Source organism: Castor canadensis, chromosome 1 (assembly GCF_047511655.1).
Source record: "Castor canadensis chromosome 1, mCasCan1.hap1v2, whole genome shotgun sequence".
Taxonomy (NCBI): Eukaryota; Metazoa; Chordata; class Mammalia; order Rodentia; family Castoridae; genus Castor; species Castor canadensis.
Window position 1 is genome coordinate 54,275,201 of NC_133386.1, and position 16,440 is coordinate 54,291,640.

Genomic DNA, 16,440 nt, shown 5'->3' on the forward strand with positions numbered 1-16,440 from the left:
TTTTGGTGGTACTGGGGTTTGAACTTAGAGCCTCATGCTTGCTTGACAGGCTCTCTAGCACTTGAGCTACTCTGCCATCCCTTTTTTTGTGTTGGGTATTTTCAAAATAGGGTCTTGAGAACTATTTGTCCAGGCTGGCTTTAAACCATGATTCTCTTGATCTCTGCCTCCTGAGTAGCTAGGATTACAGGCGTGAGCCACCAGCAGTTCTACTAGTCTTTATCTTAGCCTTCCATGTTCATCCTTGCTGAATCCAATCAGCAAGAATTCTGCTAAGTCAGTTTAGAGAATCCTCAACCTTGACAGACAATCAATTGTGTTCATCCTCTTCCCCATGATATCTAAAATCTTGGCTTGCCTTTTAGCAAGAATCCTGTTAGGTCAGTTTATCAAGAAACACCATGCTTGGATGTCTGCTTAGTAATTTCCATCCACTGCCCCCCTCACCCTGTTCCTTGCCTATAAATTCTCATTTGTCTTTGCTGTATTTGAGTTTGAGCCACTTTTTCAAATTGCAATAGTCATGACCCCTATTGCAAACATCTTGAATAAAGGTTCCTCCTTACCATTTTAGTAATTCAGAAGCTATAAAAGATCGATTAAACTCAACCACATTAATTAATTACAAAATAAGTGGTAAAAATCATCATTAGTAAAGTCAAAAGTTAAACACTGAGGGAATTATTTGCAATTTATGTCAGATACCTCTCTGTTTAACAGCCTTCTTTTTCTTATTAAGAGAAAGCAACAATAAAAAGGAACAAAGGATTTCAATAGAAGATATGGAAAAAAGAAATATAGTTTACAAATACATGAAAAGATGTACAACTGCATCGAAAATAAGGAAAATTCAAATCAGGATACTATTCAGACTAGTAGAGATTAAATTTTTTTCTTTTTTGTTTAAGATTAAAATTTTTTGATAACACATAGTATGGAAAAGCTGTAGACTATTTGTCAACAGCCCTTCCACACATTGTGATACAGGATGTAAACCAGTAAAACCCACACAGAAGGAAATTTTTTTTATCTCTCAAAATTAAAAAATGCATATATCTGCTGAGCCAGTAATTCATTTATAAGAATTTATGCTACAAATATAGTCTCACCTGTGTAATGACCGGCACATTCAAGGCATTTCATTGTGGTGTCGTAATAGTGAAAGATTCAAATCACCATATATATTTGTCAGTAGAGGACAGGTTAAATATGGCACATTATACAGTGGGATCTTTTGCAGCTATACACATGTGGAAATATTTGTGGATATATCTGCAGACATACCATTAAATGAAGGAAAGCACAAACGTGTGTATCCTGCAGTACCATTCCTGCTCTCTATATGTGTGTATTCATACAATATGGATTTGTTATTTGTTTGTTTGTTTGGTTTCTTTAGACAGGGCCTTGTTATATAGACCAGGCTGGTCTCAAACTCACTAGCATTTTGCCTCAGCCTCCTGAATGTTGGGATTACAGGTGTGTACCACTATGCCCTGCGCTATTCATAGCTTACATTGTATGTGCTAGAATGTTTCTGGAAGGATACAAAGATAAATAAGAAATTAGTAACAGTGACTGTCAATAGAAAAGGAAACTAGAAGATGATTGGACATAGGGACTAGAGGCAGATTTTTCAATGAATATCCTTAAGTACATTTTGATTCTTTTTTTTGCAATACTAGGATTTGAACTTAGGGCCTTCTGCTTGCTAGTCAAGAGCTCCACCCAATTGAGCCACACTCCCAGCCCTTTTTGCTTTAGTTTGTTTTTAGATATGGTCTTGCTCTTTTTCCTGTGCCAGCCTTGGACTGAGATCTTCCTACCTCTGCCTCCCATAGAGCTGGTATTACAGGCATTTACCACAAACACCTGACTTTATTTTATTTATTTATTTTTTTTAATACCTGGATTTTTTTGTTGAGGTAGAGTTTTATTAACTTTTTGTCCAAGCTGGGTTTGAACTGAGATCCTCCTATCTCTACCTCTCAGGTACTGGGCACAGTTTTGTGCCACCACACTTGGCCCATTTTGATTTTATAATCATGTAAATACTTTATTTAAAATTAGCAAACTAAACCAGATGTGGTGGTACATGCCTGTAATCCCAGCACTTGAGAGGCTGAGGCAGGAGGACTGAGATTCAAGGCCAGTGTGGGGTACACAGTGAGACGCTGTCTCCAAATCTTTCTCTGCCAAAAAGAGAAGAATTTCAATTAGTAACTTAGAAGAATGGAACCTGGACATGGTGGTACATACCTGTAATCCTAGCACTCAGGAGGGCCAGGTGGGAGGATGGAGAGTTTGAGGCCAATCTGGCTACATAGTGAGACCTGGTCTGAAACCAAACTAAACCAATTAACCAACGAGCCACAGTGCTTACAATTATCTCAATATTACAATTAAAAATGCCCAGATTGTCAAAAGCCTTAAGTGGGCTGCTGGGCCTGCCTTAGGGTCTGAAAAGTTCTGGGAATAGCTCATGTTGTAAACAGTCTTTCGTGATAAGAAAGGATGTACTGAGAATTTCATGGCTTTTACTTCTCTTTGTACAGCAAGAAGTGAGCATACCTAGTGAGAATAAGGAAGATGAGTTAAAGATGTGAGGAGAGGCTAAAATAAAGGATTTGTGAGGTATATTCTAGGGTCAAGTGAAGTTAGAAACCATAAACTTACTAAGGTGCCAGTCAGTCTGGGATTTTCTTCAGGAAGGCTCAAGTCTGGGCACAGTTTAGGGGGTAGGTCTGGGTGTGGGAATTGAAGTGCTTTGAATTAGAAAAATTACATGAAACAGGCCAAACTGGTCCTTGAGAACTTAGGACTCATTAGATTTGCCACACTTCTAGAGTGTGACTCTTTGGAGCACAGGTACTTTTCCATGGAACTAATCAGGGTTGGGGGAGTGACAGTAATTGATGAAACAGACCCCTAATTGATTCATTTAAAATAAAAAATACAATCCCCAGCCAGCCCCCAAATAAAATAAAATTTAAAATTTAAACACTCCCCCACAAGGTAATCTGAAAAACGCATAGAATGGTATCTACTCCTATTCTGGGTTACTTTTATCAATTTAGGGAAGTTTTCTTTTTCCTTTTGGTGGTATTGGAGTTTGAACCCAGGCCTTTTTCTGGGGGGTGGGGTTACTGGGGTTTTGAACTCAGGGCCTCACACTTACTAGGCAGGTGCTTTAACTCTTGACCCACTCTGCCAGCCCTTTTTATGTTTTTTTTCTTTATTGTTGCACTGGGTGGGGGGTACCTTGCTTTTTTATGTTTTTGAGATATGGTCTCACAAACTATTTGCAGAACTATTTGCCTGGGCTGGCTTTAAATCCCAATCCTCCTGATCTCTGCCTCCTGAGTAGCTAGGATTATAGGTGTGAGTCACTGGTGCCTGGTTGAACTCAGGGCCTTGTGCTCTGCCACTTGAGCCATGCCTCCAGCCCTTTTTGCTTTTAGGATATATTTTTTTTTTTGCTCACAGCTGGCCTGAACTTGTTGAGATATGGGGGTCTCAATAACTTTTGGTCTAGACGGGCTCAAACTATGAGCCTCCCAACTAACAGGGATTATAGGTGTAAGCCACCACATCTGGCCTAGGGAATTTTTTTAATATTAGACTTCACTGTCCCATATTTGCATATATATTTCTCCTAGTTTTTATAATGACTTTTGCTATGTAATTTTTATTTCGAAATTTATGCACTTAAATGACTTTATAATTTATAATTTTCCCCCCAGTGTTTATCTCAAGATTATATAACTTTTCTCCTAAATTCTTAATTTGTTTTCCTTTTTTTTTGAGACAAGATCTATGTTGCCCAAACTGGTATCAACCTCCTTGGCTCAAGTGATCCTCCTGCCTCAGCCTCCCAAGTTGCTGAGACTATAGACCTGCAACCACCATGCTCAGCTAGTTTATTTCTTTTAATAAGACTTTAGTTTTATTCTGTACTTTTGGTCACTGTTGTTTTCTTTTTTCTTTTTCTTTTTTGTTTGTTTTTGGATATTTTCTTCCACCTCCATTCCAATTAGACATTTGCTTAGACAAAGGAAAAGTATTGTTATTTTCATCCGGCCCCTAAATTCTGTTAATTCTTTTGGGACTTGTATTTTTTTATACTTTATATAAATACAATAATAGCTCCTGAAAAATAAACACAATTTTTGCCTGATGTTTATACTAGGAAGGTCTTCTTTAACTATATGATGCTGCTGCAATGCTGTGCCACTATCTTTTTTTTTAGATGCTTGTGCTGCTGCCCAAGGCTGCCCTGAGTGGCCTCCAAGGAACCAGACAAAAGCTGTCTATGAGAACACCCCATGACTGCTTTGTTCAGGCGTCATGGTTGACATCACAATGCAGTGCTTCCTGGTCTCTTAGCTCTCCTAAACTACACTTCAATGAGTCTTTCATACACATCCCTCCAACTCACTGCTGTAATTAGACCAGTGAAGTTCCTAAGCAGGGGACAGCCCCAGCAGCAGATCAATCATATCCTTCCTCTCTGAAGGAGAGATGTTCTCAGAGAGGACTTCTCTGACCACACTATCTAATGAACCTGTCTTAGTCACTATCACATTATCTAGTTTCACTTTCTTCATAGCACCAATTATACTGGCAAGAACATTATTTGTTGACTTATTTGTCTCTCCACGGTAGACTATATACAAACCTTATTTACCCTTTTATTCCAGTAGCTACAGTGTAAACCAGTAGGCCTTCAATAAATATCTATATAACAAATGAATGCTGAGTTTTCTGGAAAAAAATTGATATCATGCTTAATTGATTTTTATCTTTTTTTTTTTTGGCAGTATTGGGGGTTGAACTCAGGACTTGACATTTGTGAGGCACAGGCACTCTACCACTTGAGCCACTCACTCTACCAGTCTCCAATGGTTAGTACTGATCTTCCGGAAAAATTTTCAGGTCAAAGTAAATGGGGTTACTGGAACAACATATATATATATATATATATATATATATATATATATATATATATATATATATATATATATATATATATATGTGCATATAAAATATATGCGCAAATTATTGTGAGACCATACACCAAGGGAGATAACCATCCAGGTAGAGAGAGATTTAACCTATCTCAATATTCCGATTTTGCATTTGATGTTAGAATCTTACAGATGAACTAGAACCTACTTTATTTTGTCTTTTCTTTGAGGCAGCCAGCGTCCAGCTGCTGCCTATATGGCCTAAGCTGGCCTGAAACTTGGGATCCTCCTGCCTCAGCCTCCCAAGTGCTGGGACCACAGGCATTTTTCTCCCCATTTAGTATAAAAGCTTATCTGAGTTGCATTTCAAGTGCAGTACAGGCACATTTACTACTTAAAAAAAAAACTTACCGGGACTTTGTGGCAAACAAAAAGAGTGGCAGCTCACCCAGACATAGGATTCCCAAAGCAGCTTTCAGCCTATCCACTGTTTTCATTTAGCGGGGCAGAGCTGTCTACAGAAACGCTTTGATTTTAGCGCCATGATTTTGCCGGGTTTTTATAAATTACCCTTCCCTCTTCTACCACCTTGGATTTATCAGTCCAATCTGATGACGCTCCAGGGTTAGGTCAAAATCACCATTTGAGACATTTATTAAAGGCTACTTTATATACGAAAGGCCTTTTCAGGGGTTCCCCCTGGGACGGGGGACAATTTAGCTTACAGTATAGGCGCTGTCTTGTCCCTATCTGAGGACAAAGTGTCCCATCGTGATGTCTAACTCTTGCCCCCCTCCCAAAGTCTGCAGGACAGCTAAGAGCGTTTGCGGGGCTCCCCCCTCCCCCACCTCCAGACGCCGGCGGCCACAGAAAGACCGGAAGCCCAGTCTCCGGGCGTCTAACCCTTTAGCACCTCGACCGTCGCCCAGCGGCGGCGCGCCCGCCCGGTGCATTGTGGGCGTTGTAGTTCCGCAGGCCGGAACCTGTTCGCCACAAGTCTGTGACACCGCTTTTCCTCAGCTCCCCCCTCCCCCCTCCACACCTCGCAGGGCCCCTCCCCGGCCTCAAGCTGGGCCTCCCCGGCTGGGGCGCGGCGTTCCGACAAGTCAGCTGTTTCTACCCTGAGCACCAAGGCGGAAGCCCGAGGGGCGCGGGGAGGAGCTTCGCGCGCCGAGTGAACGCCCGCCTTTACGTGCTCGTTCGTCTCCCGACCGCTGCGCGCGAGCCCCGTGTCCCCGCGGTGGGCGGCAGCGGCGGCCTTGGTGCAACGCGGTGGGGGTTGGAGGGAGCCCGCGGCAGCGGCTTCAGAGAAATGGCGGAGACCGTGGCGGACACCCGCCGGCTGATCACCAAGCCGCAGAACCTGAATGACGCCTACGGGCCGCCCAGCAACTTCCTCGAGATCGATGTGAGCAACCCGCAGACTGTGGGGGTCGGCCGGGGCCGCTTCACCACCTACGAAATCAGGGTCAAGGTGAGACGCCTTTCCCCTTTCGGGAGAAACCCCTTAGTGGCCACAGCCGCCCAGGCCTGGACGTCCCGCAGTCCCGCCGGGCAGCCCGGTGGTGGGCAGGGGTCGCGATCCGTTGCCCCCTCCTCGGGCTGGGCTGGTGTCCCCTTGGACCGGAGGGCGTGGGTTGAGCGCCGCCGGCCGTTCCAGCAGCGAGCTGGCAATGACATTTGAGTTGGAAAGAAGCAGATCTTTCCAGAACACGGTCCTTCCCTGCAAAGGGAGTTCAGTGTGCCTGGGGAGGGAGGTTTGCGCAAAGTCTTCTTTCCCTGGACCCTGCCTGGAGGCGGCTTGGCCAAGCTGGCCGTTCCAGACCCTTCTCGAGCCACCAGACTAACCTAGGTTGTGCAAAACTTGATGGAGTTCACCTACGCCTGGCAGGTTTGTGCTGGGAGTGAACTGAGGTTGGAAGCGGTTGACCTTAGCGTCTGGCCTTCATCCTGCTGAAAGGCCTAGGTGTGGGGACTGTCACCTCCCTCGTTATCCAGAGCTACAACTGCTCTGTTCACTTCGGGAGCTTGCCCTCTTAATTTCGAGATTTGCACTTCACTGAATGAAGGAATCAGCTGAAGTAGAAACAGACACTTACAGTTTCATAACTAGTATTTGTTGGCAATAAGTAATTCAGATGATTTGAAAGATGCTGATTGAGAATGGCGCTTCATTTTCACCCTGTAGTGAAGAATTAAAGACCTTGCCCATGTGTGGAAGTATGTTTAAAAATTAGTTGCATTAAACCAGCCGTTAAAAAAATTCTTTTATTAAAAATTCAGCACAAGATGATTTTGGCGTTAGAGTAATCCGAATTTACACAGGTTATTGCAAACAATAAAGTGTACTGGCCTAACCATTTTTAAATGTGTGGTTCCATAGGGTTAAGCATATTCACGTTGTGAAACTTAACACGCTATTTAAAAATGATTCTTATGTAGCTAGTGTTGCTGAAAAAGAAGGTTAATCATCAAACTTTAAAATATGAAACTTAGTAATGTTATAAGTCACCCTTGCCTCCCTCTGGATGTACAAACGTGACCCATACAATGTCTTTTTGTGGGCAAACTGCAAAGTTTCAGGCTCCAGTACACCTAGGGAAGTACATTCTCAAATAAGCCAAGTCAAAAAGTGAGGTGGGGTTTTTTTTGTTTGTTTGTTTAACTTTTGGAATGATTTTGAATTGTCTTTGATATATAACAAATGGGGTTCACTGAAAAGAACTTCCTCTTTTGCCTCTGTTCACCAGCACACTTTCCTTTTTTTCCCCTGTGCTAACACAAAACTTGGGATTCCTGTTTCTAAACTTCATAGCTCATACTTCCTGTCACACAATTGAGTTGGAATCGCCTGCCTACACTTCCTCCACTTAATAACCTTGTGCTTATCTTGCTGAGTACACTATTAAATAATTTCTTTTTAAAGAAATATATCTGATACCTTATTACCAAGCAGATGATGTGACTATAATGTAAATATAAGTTTCTGGCATGGTCATTTGCATGATATAGAAAACAGTCCTTTTCAAAGTGGTTAGTAAATTAAGGAATTAGCAGATTATACACCTACTTGGCTTTTTTTTTTTTTTTTTTTTTGGTGGGATGGGATTTGAACTCAGGGCTTAACACTTGCCAAGCAGGCACTCTACAGCTTGAATAACACCTCCAGTTCACTTTACTCTGGTCATTTTGGAGATGGGGTTCTCTCAAACTATTTCCCCAGGCTAGCCTCAAACTGTAATCCTCCTGACCTCAGCCTCCCAAGTAGCTAGGATTACAGGCATGAGCCACTGGCACCTGGTTTGGTTTTTATTTTTATATAAATCAGTTCATTGCATGATAATGACTGTTATAGTCAGAAATTCAGTACTCAATAATAAAACATTATTGAGTTGTTTGGTTTTTTGTTTGTTTTTTAATTTTTATTTTATTCTTATGTGCATACACTGTTTGGGCCATTTCTCCCCCCGCCCCCCAGCAGTAACTATTTTGCCCTTATCTCTAATTTTGTTGAAGAGAGAGTATAAACAATAATAGGAAGGACCAAGGGTTTTTGCTAGTTGAGACATTATTGAATTTTTAATGCTTATGAAATGCTGTTGGAGTTTCTCTTAGTATGTAATGTATTAACATAAAATTCAAGACACCATGTACTAAGACATTAGGCCTTATTTAAGTAGTAAGTGATTTTGATAGTAATTATGGTCTTCTTTAAGGTAAATAGCCATGAGATGAGTGTGTTAATCATTTTGTAATTTTATTTGTTACTACTTTTCTAAACTGACTGTTTTCTCTTTTCCCTATTGCCTGCCTTTTGCTGTTGAATTTGCCATGTGGAAAACCATTTTATGTTTCAGAGTTTTGGCCCTTAAACTATCTTATAGTTACTGTAATTCTGGTCTTGAGAAAAATGTTCAATTTGACAGGATCTGATTGAAATTACTCTCATTCACAGGGTAATTTTATTTGGATGGTGGCACTTTAGAATGCAAGTTTCCCAATCTCCATTTATCTTTTTTGGTTTGAGAATAGTGTTTAAGACTATTAGGATCACTTGATTAGTATCTCTGGGCTTTTGAAAATAATTGGCCCAGTGTTAATGTTTTTTTTAAATTGTTCTAATGGGTAGGTACAGCAGAGAGCACCATAAATGATTAAAGGTTTAGGAAAGCTAGGGAATTATTTTGGCATATTAAAGAGGAGACTGAAAGGGAAATCCAGTCACTGTATATGAAGTTTGTGTTATAACTTTAATTTTCTGGGAATTTTAAATTATTTAAGATCTACTGTTTTACCTGGAGACAACTGTTTCAAGCAGGAATTGAGGTAAGGATCTTTGTTGAGCTTTGAGGTAGTCCTGGGTTCCATTAATAGATGTATCATTTACTAACAGAGCAAGATACAAAATCAAAGTTCCACTTCCCCTCTGAAATAGGTATGCTGATAATAGTACCTCCTTCATAGAACTAAGCACGTTAGCACATAAATCCCTTTAGCACAGTGACCAGCACATGATATGTACTCAAAACCTAGCTCCTTCTAAATATAAATAACTTCTAAATGAAAAGTCAGTTGTCAGTTACATTTTCTGTGCAATTGTGACACACACACACACATTTCTAGTTGGTTTTAGAGATGGGGGTCTTTTAAGCTATTTGCCTGGGCTGGCCTCAACAGTGATCCTCCCGATCTCAACCTCCCAAGTGGCTAGGATTACAGGCGTGAGCTACGAGTGCCCACTCCCTGCTCTTTTGTATTGGGTTACTAGGGACTCGGTTCTGTATTGTTCAGTTTAATAGATTAAGGAATCGAGGAACAAAAGGGTATCTCTCACCCAAAGCATGTTATCTAGTTATTGTAAGAGCCAGGGTTAGATTTGAAGTATTCTGGTCTGGGATCAGAATTAGTCCACAGCTGCAGCTTATTTTATTAAAAGAATAGTACACTAAAACCTTTGATCTATAGCTTAGTGTTGGGGTGCCCTCAAGTACCTGAACCCTATGAAGGAAATCCCAGTGTTGGTACCCCTGATATCTAGAAATTAACATCAGAAGGTAAGATGCACTCAGGAAAAACAGTGGAAAAGATCTTAAATAAATTCTGTGCTATGATGAGGTGACCTGAAGAAAAAGTGTTAATGATTGGCTAGTGACCCTTATAAAGGACACACCTTCTGAAAAGTGGAGAGATCTATTACTTGAGTATCTTTTGTATGCAAGACATTGTGATAGATACATAAACTTCAACCTTTGAGGTAACCTAGCAGAGTAGATAATACCCTTGCTTTGCAGATTTTGAAGCTGAGATCCCCATTGATCTTCATCCTTTGTCCTTTTCTTGTTCTTCCTACCCCCAAGCACTAGCTTTCCTTATTATTTTATGCTCCAGTCCCAATTTACTATATCTACTATCTAAGCTGAATTCTGTTGTATCCAGACTTTTTTTTGGTGTGTGTTAGGTGGGGGGTGGGGGCTGGAGTTTGAACTCAGGGCTTCATGCTTGCAAAGCAGTCGTTCTACCGTTTTACTCCAGTCCATTTTACTCTGGTTATTTTGGAGATGGGAGTCTTGAGAACTATTTGCCTGGGCTGGCCTCAAACAGTAGCCCTCCTGATCTCAGCCTCCCAAGTAGCTAGGATTACAGGCATGAGTCACCAGTGCCCAGCTGTATCCAGGACTTTTGTACACTCTTCCTCTTCTGTAAGAACAGCTTTTCTTTAGCAGGCTTACTGGGCTACTGTGCCTTACCTTACAGCACTCAGCCTTAATGTTCCATTTTTAGAGATTTTGCTGATCCCTCCACACTAGACTATGTTTACTTCAGTGTGCCTAGTAGCCCTATTAGGATTGAGTTTGTTTGTGACTTCCTGTACTTCATTGCAAGCTCCTACAAACTCATAATAGCCTTCACTCAACATCTGACACTGTGCTTGGCACATAATGGACAATTAGGATTAAATGAAGTTTAGAAAAGTTAACTTGCCTAAGGTCTCAGCTATTTATGGCAAACCTGGGATTTAAATCTAGATTTTCTGACCTGCATAGTCCACACTTTTTCCTCGCTCTCACTGAACATTCAGATCACTTAGCATTTGAGACATTTGAGATTCTCTTAATTGCATAGGATGAGGTTTAGGCAGTGGTAGTTTAAAAAGCACCCCAGTTGATACTTTCTGATATGTAGCCAGAATTTTTCCTCATATGCACTGTGCTCTCTTTCCCACTAAGAAATACAGGCAGTAGAGAAGTATGAGAAAAACATATAGACCATTGTTGGTAGCTTTGAGTAGGGCTAAAAAAAAGGGGGCAGATTCTGAAATAGTAATAATAAATACATAAAAGCAAAAAATAGCAGATCCTGACAGCAAAGAGGAGCATCAGTGATACTTGTCAATGATACAAAACTGATTTCGGAGGGGAAGCAATTTAAATATGAAGAGGTTGGCTGAAAACATGCCAACCTCTCTATCTTAAGTTTTTGGGAAGAAGGAGAAGGAGGCATGGACCATATTCAGCTAAGCCAGATCTTTTTGCCCCTTTCTTATCATATCCGTGTCTGCTACATTCTTGCATGTTCATAAAAGTAAGCCAGAAGTCAAGAAAAGATATATATATATATATATATATATGTAAGCAGTTTTTCTTGGCCAGAAGTCAAATAATTATTTTTCTTTTTTATGGGGAGGGGGGACAATACTGTGGTTTGAACTCAGGGCCTCATGCTTGCTAGGCAGGAGATGGTCTACAACTTGAACCACTCCACCAGCCCAAGAATATATTTTATAAACATTGCCATCCTGTACATTCTAAAAATGCTTAACTTTTAGCTATCTAGGTGATTCTTTGTAATAGAGGTTTTCCTTTTCTGCTCACCTCCATAGTCATGCTCCCATCCCTGAAAAAGGTAACTAGACTCATGATTAGATACTTATACTGCTTCCATGTAAGCACAGCCAGCAGTTTGTTAAACATCAGATTAAGAAAGATAGTGTCCAAGGAAGTCTTCAAATGACTGCTGATTTTCTTTTCTTTTTTTATTGAGATGGGGGTCTCACTATATAGCCTAAGCTGCTGGCCTCAAACTCTTGAACTTCTGCCTCAGCCTTCCAAGTGCTGGAATTATAGGTGTGCTCCACCACATTTGTCTTAGTAGGATATTAGTGCATAGCTTTGTTGCCTTGGATTATTACTTACTCATTTATTTTTGGCTACGTTAGGGTCTGAACTCAGGGCCTCACACTTGCTAGACAGGTGCTCTTCCTGCTTTCCCTCTTGAGCCATTTCACCAGTCCTGTTTTAGTGATTTTTTTTTTTTTTTTTCCTGAGAAGGGTCTTAGGAACTGTTTGCCAGGGGCTGGCTTCAAACTGCAATCCTGCTGATCTCTGCCTCCTGTCTAGTTAGAATTACAGGTGTGAGCAACTGACACTTGAGGCTCAGTTTTTTACATGGAATTTGTGTTCTGCTATTCATTATGGACAGTCACAAAGATTTTCAATTTATCAATCTTGTTTTCTCACTTGAAGCCTTGTATGCATGCTTTGAATGCCATGTAGAGAAAATTAGTACTGATAAAATTAATAGGCAACTGATTCTGGTATTTTAGGTGAGGTTGGTCAACAAACCAGTGGCATAAATGAAGATAATGTGTGACAAAATTGATTGCAATTAGTCCTAGCTGAGGTCATTGTTTATTTTGTAGCCCACAGTTTATTTTGTATATTACCATTTACTGTTTTATGTTCTTATGTGTCAACCTCCCACATAATATGACAGTATGCCAATACAGAAATGATTTTTTAGTATTTAAATTTGTATTGGTTGAAGTATCAGCATAGATAATTTTAATGTCTGGATTGTAAAAAGTAGTTCAGTTGAAAATTGAAAAACTGCACTGAGGGAGACTGAGGCAGGAGTGTTGCAAGATTGAAGCCAGCCTGGACTACATAGTGTGACCCTGACTCCAAAAAAAAAAAAAGTTCAGTTGACTTCTTATTATGGTTGTTATTTTGAGACAGGTTCTCACTCAGGTTGGCCTTGAACTTGTTAGTCCTACTGCCTCTGCCTCTGAAGTGCTAGGATTACAGGATGGGCCACTATGTCTGACACAGTTAAGCTAAAATAAATTTCAATTATGGAGCTTTTTCTTAGACATAAGTATATGATTTTGGGGGGGGCGTACTGGGGCTTGAATTCAGAGCCACAACTTGAGCCACTACACCAGCCCTTTTTTGTGATGGGTTTTTTCCAGATAGGGTCTCATGACCTATTCGTCTGGATTGGCTTCAAACCAAGATCCTCCTTATCTCTACCTCCTTAGTAGCTAGGATTACAGGCGTGAGCCACTGGCACCACCTGGCGAAATTTTTTTTTTTTTTTTTTTGTGGTACTGGAGTTTGAACTCAAGGCCTCACTCTTGCTAGGTAGGTGCTCTACTACTTGAGTCATTCCACCAGTTCAGTACATGATTTTTTTTTTATTATTCATATGTGCATACAATGCTTGGGTCATTTCTCCCCCCTGCCCCCACCCCCTCCCTTACAACCCACTCCATCCCCTCCTTCCCCCCCCCCCAATACCTGGCAGGAACTATTTTGCCCTTATCTCTAATTTTGTTGAAGAGAGAGTATAAGCAATAATAGGAAGGAACAAGGGTTTTTGCTAGTTGAGATAAGGATAGCTATACGGAGAGTTGACTCACATTGATTTCCTGTACATGTGTGTTGCCTTCTAGGTTAATTCTTCTTGATCTAACCTATTCTCTAGTTCCTGGTCCCCTTCTCCTGTTGGCCTCAGTTGCTTTTAAGGTATCTGCTTTAGTTTCTCTGCGTTGAGGGCAACAAATGCTAACTGATTTTTTAGGTGTCTTACCTATCCTCATATCTCCCTTGTGTGCTCTCGCTTTTATCATGTGCTCAAAGTCCAATCCCCTTGTTGTGTTTGCCCTAGATCTAATGTCTGCATATGAGGGAGAACATACGATTTTTGGTCTTTTGGGCCAGGCTAACCTCACTCAAACTGATGTTCTCCAATTCCATCCATTTACCAGTGAATGATAACAATTCGTTCTTCATGGCTGCATAAAATTCCATCGTGTATAGATACCACATTTTCTTGATCCACTCGTCAGTAGTGGGGCATCTTGGCTGTTTCCATAACTTGGCTATTGTGAATAGTGCTGCAATAAACATGGGTGTGCAGGTGCCTCTGGAGTAACCTGTGTCACAGTCTTTTGGGTATATCCCCAAGAGTAATAATGCTGGATCAAATGGTAGATCAATGTTTAGCTTTTTAAGTAGCCTCCAAATTTTTTTCAAGAGAGGTTATACTAGTTTACATTCCCACCAACAGTGTAAGAGGGTTCCTTTTTCCCTGCATCCTCGCCAACACCTGTTGTTGGTGGTGTTACTATTGATGGCTTTTCTAACAGGGGTGAGGTGGAATCTTAGTGTGGTTTTAATTTGCATTTCCTTTATTGCTAGAGATGGTGAGCAATTTTTCATGTGTTTTTTGGCCATTTGAATTTCTTCTTTTGAGAAAGTTCTGTTTAGTTCACTTGCCCATTTCTTTATTGGTTCATTAGTTTTGGGAGCATTTAGTTTTTTTAAGTTCCCTATGTATTCTGGTTATTAGTCCTTTGTCTGATGTGTAGCTGGCAAATATTTTCTCCCACTCTGTGGTTGTTCTCTTCAGTTTAGAGACCATTTCTCTTGTTCAGCAGAAGCTTTTTAGTTTTATGAGGTCCCATTTATCTATGCTATCTCTTAGTTGCTGTGCTGCTGGGGTTCCATTGAGAAAGTTCTTACCTATACCTACTAATTCCAGAGTATTTCCTACTCTTTCCTGTATCAACTTTAGAGTTTGTGGTCTGTTATTAAGATCCTTGATCCATTTTGAGTTAATATTGGTGTAGGGTGATATACATGGATCTAGTTTCAGTTTTTTGCAGACTGCTAACCAGTTTTCCCAGTAGTTTTTGTTGAAGAGGCTGCTTTTTCTCCATCGTATATTTTTAGCGCCTTTGTCAAAGACAAGTTGGTTATAGTTGTATGGCTTCATATCTGGGTCCTCTATTCTGTTCCACTGGTCTTCATGTCTGTTTTTGTGCCAGTATCATGCTGTTTTTATTGTTATTGCTTTGTTATATAGTTTGAAGTCAGGTATCATGATAACCTCCAGCATTGTTCTTTTGACTAAGTATTGCTTTGGCTATTTGTGCCCTCTTGTGTTTCCATATAAATTTCACCGTAGATTTTTCAGTCTCTTTAATGAATGTCATTGGGATTTTGATGGGAATTGTGTTAAACATGTAGATTACTTTTGGGAGTATAGACATTTTTACTATGTTGATTCTACCAATCCATGAGCATGGGCGATCTCTCCACTTTCTATAGTCTTCCTCAATCTCTTTCTTCAGAAGTGTATAGTTTTCCTTGTAGAGGTCGTTCACATCCTTTGTTAGGTTTATACCTAGGTGTTTGATTTTTTTTGAGGCTATTATAAATGGAATTGTTTTCATATATTCTTTTTCAATTGTTCATTACTAGTGTATAGAAATGCTAATGATTTTTCTATGTTGATTTTATATCCTGTTACCTTGCTATAGCTATTGATGGTGTCTAGGAGCTTCTCAGTAGAGTTTTTTGGGTCTTTAAGGTATAGGATCATGTCATCTGCAAATAGGAATATTTTGACAGTTTCTTTACCTATTTGTATTCCTTTTCTTCCTTCTTCTTGCCTAATTGCTCTGGCTAGGAATTCCAGTACTATGTTGAATAGGAGTGGAGATAGTGGGCAACCTTGTCTAGTTCCTGATTTTAGAGGGAGTGGTTTCAGTTTTTCTCCATTAAGTATAATGCTGGCTGTAGGTTTGTCATATATAGCTTTCATAATGTTGAGGTACTGTCCTTCTGTTCCTAGTTTTCTTAGAGCTTTTATCATGAAATGGTGTTGGGTCTTATCAAAGGCTTTTTCTGCATCTATTGAGATGATCAAGTGGTTTTTGTCTTTGCTTCTGTTAATGTGGTTAATTATGTTGATTGATTTTCATATGTTGAACCACCCCTCCATTCCTGGGATGAAGCCTACTTGGTCGTGGTGAATGATCTTTTTGATGTGTTATTGAATTCGGTTTGCCATTAGTTTGTTGAGGATTTTTGCATCAGTGTTCATTAAGGAGATTGGCCTATAGTTCTCCTTTTTGGAGATGTCTTTGCCTGGTTTTGGGATAAGTGTAATACTGGCTTCATAAAATGTGTTAGGCAGTTTTCCTTCCCTTTCATGATTTTTTTTTTATCTGCAGTCTATCCCCCAGTTTCTCTCAAGACATCTAATCTTTTTTTTTCCTCCTAACTAAATTTCTTTTTTTTTTTTTTTTTTTGCCAGTACCGCAGTTTGAATGCACAGCCTTGAGCTTGCTAGACAGGAGCTCTTCCTCTTGAGCCACTCTGCCAGCCCTGTTTTGTGTTGAGTGTTT

At 40.3% G+C, this 16,440-nt stretch overlaps 1 protein-coding gene across 1 annotated transcript in view; it reads left to right on the top strand.

Moving 5' to 3' along the window:
• Positions 1–6,028: 6,028 nt before the first annotated feature.
• Positions 6,029–16,440, top strand: part of Snx3 (sorting nexin 3) — a 49,447-nt gene continuing 39,035 nt past the window's right edge. The window contains exon 1 of the mRNA XM_020164551.2: positions 6,029–6,441. Coding sequence (XP_020020140.1) covers positions 6,280–6,441 — 162 coding nt within the window. The 5' untranslated portion in view covers positions 6,029–6,279. The remainder of the gene's footprint in view (positions 6,442–16,440) is intronic.